Below are 6,000 nucleotides of genomic sequence, written 5' to 3' on the forward strand. Positions count from 1 at the left end.
GGAAGGTGGGCTCATCTTGGGCGGCTGCCCGAGGGGTCTCGGCTTTACAACTTTGCCGAGCTGCTACTTGGTCAGGAGCAAACACGTTTGCAAAATTCTACAAATTTGATACCCTGGCTGAGGAGGACCTGGAGTTCTCTCATTCGGTGCTGCAGAGTCATCCGCACTCTCCCGCCCGTTTGGGAGCTTTGGTATAATCCCCATGGTCCTGACGGAGTCCCAGCATCCACTAGGACGTCAGAGAAAATAAGAATTTACTTACCGATAATTCTATTTCTCGTAGTCCGTAGTGGATGCTGGGCGCCCATCCCAAGTGCGGATTGTCTGCAATACTTGTACATAGTTATTGTTACAAAAATCGGGTTATTCTTGTTGTGAGCCATCTTTGCAGAGGCTCCGCTGTTATCATGCTGTTAACTGGGTTCAGATCACAGGTTGTACAGTGTGATTGGTGTGGCTGGTATGAGTCTTACCCGGGATTCAAAATCCTTCCTTATTGTGTACGCTCGTCCGGGCACAGTATCCTAACTGAGGCTTGGAGGAGGGTCATAGGGGGAGGAGCCAGTGCACACCACCTGATCATAAAGTTTTTACTTTTGTGCCCTGTCTCCTGCGGAGCCGCTATTCCCCATGGTCCTGACGGAGTCCCAGCATCCACTACGGACTACGAGAAATAGAATTATCGGTAAGTAAATTCTTATTTTTCAAACCTGTAATGATTGGCTGGTGTGTTATCACCTTCCACTTATCACTGCTTTCACTTCTCCTGGCTTAATACATCAGCCCCACTGTGCGTGTCTACTGAAAGCCAATGTAAAAGTCCATACACACTGCGGGCCAAATGTAATAGATTGAGTGTTTCAAAAAGTGAGAGATTTGGTAAGGTTTTTCAGGGTTTTTTTTAAAGTGGCAATCATATACACAGCAAGCTCAACCTGGTTTTGCAGTGTAAATGATTGCCACTTAAAAAAAAAAAAAAACTGAAAAACCTTACCAAATCTCTCACCTTCTGAAACTCTCACTCTATTACATTTCGCCCTGGGTGTTTTTGCCCAGTGTGTATGCTGCGCGATGATGTGAACATCGCTGGCAGGAACATGGCTCGGTGCATACATACTGAGCGATTTTCACTGTGCCCAGCGATGTTCACAGGGGGTGAACCACTTTCGACAGTAGGAGACTGGTTCACTCGGCTGGTAAAACAGCCTGACAGATGGTGGCGGCCAGCGATTATGCGGGAGCACGCATCAGCGCTCACCACCCGGCCATACACACTGGCCGAGTTTGAGCTCAAAGTAACTCAAAATGCCAAAAGTGAGCTACTGTGAGCTCAAAAATCGGCTAGTGTGTATGGGCCTTAAGACTGATATTCTCCACCTTGCTCTGCCCCAGACATAGACATATCTGATAATCTGCTCTCTCATCTAATGCAGTTATTTGTTTTTGTGTGTACAACAGGATGGTTTTCCAATTAGGATAAAGGCTGTTAATGTTATAAATGAACCAAGGATATTTAAAGGTATTTTCGCTATACTAAGGCCATTTTTGAAAGAAAAAATAGTTAAGCGGGTAAGTGAATTATTTTTTGCTTATATTGCAACTATATTTTCAGCATTGAAATGGGGCTGGATCATGTACTCAAGGCTTTAGTTGCATGGCTTGGGGGAAAATATACTCTCCAGCATCATAAATTAACCTGGCCCCCCCGGGACTTCTCTTACCTGAAGCCAGGAGCCCGATGACGCCACTGGTTGTAGTGTGTGTGGAGGAGGACTCAGTCAAAGTACTTTAGTAGGTCTCTATTGAACAGTACAAAGAAAATGTAAGAGTGCTTTGGTTTGCCACAGAATGTGGTGAGTCAATATCCCGTTACAAATAAGTGTTTATTAAACTTGAAATCGAAATATTCTGGGATAAAGTCCCTACAAGGCAAAACTGTCACATATGTAGTTGTTCCACAGATTATGGAAATTACATGACCAAATGTATTGATGTGGAATCCTTTCTGAAATTTCCATGATATGTTAACGTGAGATCTTCCTATAGTATAGTGACAAGGTGTTAACAGGGGAAGCGGGTAGCATATCGCCGGTCGGGATCCCGGCGTTCACTATACAGACGCCGGAATACCGGCGTGACAGGCTCTTCTTCCTCCGTGGGTTTCCACGACACCCATATAACCTTTGGCGATGCTACTGTCTGTATAGTGACGTCAGGCATCCTGGCCGCCGGTATGTAATACTGAATCCGTTAAGAGACTGTGGCATATACGAAGATCTGAAGTTGCTGGAGGGAATTCGAGTGCAGAATAGCGAGAGCCATGCACAGACTTCTGCTGAAAACGCGGGTTGCACCTCAGAGAAATGCATTAAGGCTGATTGGTACAGTACCTTGAGCATGTTAGCCTATGCTACCAAGCCGTCTATCCGGAAAGAAAGTGATACTGTTCAATTTGCAAAACTTGTATATCCTGCTCCGGCTGGTTAGTGGTCGAGCAACACTAATCTATTTCTGGAACCTGTGCACATTGTGAACTTGCATACATTGTTCCTGCTGTTGTGCTGGAGCTTTCTCCAGCAACTTTAGATCAGAGTGCAAGCTGCATCGCACTGTGTTTTGATCCCTTTCTATCACAGCAATGGGATATTCACTCACCATATTTTGTCTTCTCTGTGATATATTGCAGTACTCTCTGCCTAATTAGAATTTACAGCTCTCCTTCTCACTGTATATATCACACATTCTTTCTTCCCATTTTCTTTGGCTGTGAGCTTGTAAATGAGATGCTGCCAACATAGGCTGTGTTGTTGGGACATGCAGCGTGAGAATATGATATCTGAACCGGCAAAACATAATTATACCTACATTAGAGTTACAGCTGTATAGTGTTTATTCTTTTTACCATGCCAACATGAAATTAGCCATCTACAGTCTGTTAATATTACTAACTATTCATGAGAGTGAACAACCATGTACTGGTAGAAGCATTCTCAAGGTGGGTACACACTATGCGATATATCGGCCGTTCTCTTGAACGGGCGATATATCGCGGGTCCGTCGGCCAGTGTGTACGGCCGATATGTCTGTGAACTCCGTCGTTCAGACATATCGCGTCGGCCCCGTAGCACAGCCGATGGCCAATATATCTACCGATATATTGGCGCGTTGCTGTGTGTGTACGGGCGGTCGGCCGACCGCCCATACACATGCTGCGGCAGCCGGCGGTGATTGACAGCTGAACACACGCCCGCCCAGTTCATGACATCAGTCACCGACTGATCGGACAGTGTGTATGCTCAACACACTGCCCGATCTGTCCATAGATATATCTGCCGATCAGTTGATATCTGTCAGTGTGTACCCACCTTTAGTCTGTGACATCTGCTTACCAGCTTTCAGCCCTCTGAGTGCTCACATGAGCTCAGGGTGACACCGTTTATCTTGTTGATTTTCCAAATATTTATTTGTGTTTTAACTGTACATTGCTATTAAGCTTTATCTCGGGCTGTACTATCAGTGCTAGATACAGATGCATTGTTAGCGATGTCTGCTGCTGCAGCAGTGCCTATCAGAAGACACTGTTAACAACCCATGGGAGCGTGCAATTGCGGGTACACACTGAACAGCCGATATGTCGTTCCAATTTGGCTGAGATTGTTCTAGTCTAGTGCTTAAAACACAATGCTTGATGATAATATTCTCAATTTTGAGGTTGTTAGTGCAGTTGGAATAAGAACACTTTTACACTATGGGGGGTATTCAATTAGCTGTGGTAATTGACCACAGCAAATTGATTCGACAGGGGATATTCAGTTTGCCCAGATAATGGGCATTTATCGGGGATCATGCTTCTGGTGCCTCAGGCACGCATAGCATAATCCCCAATATGCAGCCTTCAGAGACTTCGAGATAACACATGGGTCCGAATACTTATCCTGGATCCCATGTGTCCGCTCATGAAAACAGAACATTTTTCTCCCGAAAAAAATGGGCTTTAATTAAATAGCCTGATAATGACATTCGGTCAAAAATCGTCTTTTTTGTTTTGTGTGCGAAAAATTATTGGGAATACCAGCCTATGTGAGCAGTCCTTTTCCATGGGGACGCTCATAGGCACCCATGTGTTTCAGCGGCAGAGTGTCCTCAAACGTGGCCACGCAAGTGACTGCGATCCTGTGTGTGCAGTAAGCATTACTAATATAGATTTTCCAGATATGAACAGCAATGTTGTTGTTGCATCAAATTAATTCCTTTAACTAGAAAACAGAAATGTTATACTGTATATACTGTACATTGTACTATTATGCAACTATACACGTATGGCAAGCAGAGAATAATGAGAAGTGTAGTTGCAAATTATGTTATTGGTTACTGGTGATCATTTAACCAAAGCTGTTGCCTCTGCACAGCTTTCATTTGTATCCTCTTTACTTTCAGTTTTTCCTGCATGGGTCAGACTTAAACTCTCTTCATCACAATGTACCCAAAGCCATCTTGCCAGAGGAATATGGAGGCACTGCAGGGAAACTGGATACATCAGCATGGAACCAAATCCTTTTGGCATCTGAAAATGACTTTGCGCAAAACTTTGACCAGGCTGTCCTCACACGAGATGGCTCACTGCAGGGGTTTGTAATTAACGATGCTGAATCGGACTACTTGCAATGTGAGGAGTCTGCGCGTGGGGTTAAATCCCAGCTTTATTGTTACTAATACCCCTTTCACACAGAAAATCACATTACCGGGTGAAGCAGTTCTACCCGGTAATTTGCAGATAAACACGGGTCTTTTTTCTGTGTAAAAGGGTCAACCTGGGTTGAGATTAGCGGGACTTCGACCCAGGAATTTACCAGGGTCAGAAACCAAGGAATTTCTGCCTTGGTTGACCCTTTCACACAGACAAAATATCCATGTTGATCCGCAAATTACCGGATAGAAATTCTTGACTCTGTAATTTCCTTCTCTGTGTGAAAGAGAGGGGGGGTGGGGGGACGGGGGTCAAGGCAGAGACTGGCAAAACGACTCGGCACTGAAATGCCGGTATATTGCCGGGATTTCTGTCTGAAAAGGTTAATAGTATTTTTGTGTTGGAACAGACTTGTAGGAAAGTCTCCAATTAAATGTACGCCTTGTTTCCTTTTTTATTATTCTTATTTTAATTGTATTACTGTTCATTCTGTAATTCATATAATTGCCAAATTCCTGAGTAAACAAATCTCCTATTTGTCAGCTTTACTTTAGAGCTGGAATGGAAAGACCCAAATATTCAAAGCACTTTCCATTATTTTTTTTTAAATATTGATTTACTAATATATAATATAATATAATATATATAAATATATATATATAAATTTTACAGTATTTATCTTTCACACTTTGACCCTAGTGTTAACGTGTATGCATTTTTCACATTGGTGCTCAGGTTAGCTTGTATTAAATGCCCTATATGTGATGAATGATAAGCTCTATATTGTTCCATGCTTTTTATGTGACTTCTCTAAAAAAAAAACTTGTCAAGTAATATGCCCAGAGATGTACAGTATGTCCATATCTTACTAGGGGTATAGATTCAGTCACCATTCTAGATGGATGTTGGGCTAGACCGAACAATAACCCGGACTTTTCTCTTACGTCCTAGAGGATACTGGGGGTCCACATTAGTACCATGGGGTATAGACGGGTCCACTAGGAGCCTTGGGCACTTTAAGAAATCAATAGTGTGCACTGGCTCCTCCCTCTATGCCCTCCTACCAGACTCAGTTTAGAAAATGTGCCCGGAGGAGCGGTTAACGCTTGGGAAGCTCCTGAAGAGTTTTCGGCATTTATTTTATTTTTTATTATTTTCAGGCAGCTCTGGCTGGCACCAGACTGCCTGCTTCGTGGGACTTAGGGGGGGGGGAACGGGCCAACCTGTCTAGGGTTAATGGTCCCGTTCCCCGCTGACAGGACACTCCTGAGGGTCCTATTCGTAAGCCCCACCACGGCGAGCGTACAGACCCG

At 43.9% G+C, this 6,000-nt stretch overlaps 1 protein-coding gene across 1 annotated transcript in view; it reads left to right on the forward strand.

Moving 5' to 3' along the window:
• TTPAL (alpha tocopherol transfer protein like) overlaps positions 1-5,139 on the forward strand; it is a 64,430-nt gene extending 59,291 nt beyond the window's left edge. Inside the window, exons 4-5 of the mRNA XM_063959557.1 lie at positions 1,459-1,569; positions 4,438-5,139. Coding sequence (XP_063815627.1) covers positions 1,459-1,569; positions 4,438-4,713 — 387 coding nt within the window. The 3' untranslated portion in view covers positions 4,714-5,139. The remainder of the gene's footprint in view (positions 1-1,458; positions 1,570-4,437) is intronic.
• Positions 5,140-6,000: the final 861 nt, after the last annotated feature.

The sequence above is a fragment of the Pseudophryne corroboree genome, chromosome 3, assembly GCF_028390025.1.
Source record: "Pseudophryne corroboree isolate aPseCor3 chromosome 3, aPseCor3.hap2, whole genome shotgun sequence".
NCBI classification, from domain to species: Eukaryota; Metazoa; Chordata; class Amphibia; order Anura; family Myobatrachidae; genus Pseudophryne; species Pseudophryne corroboree.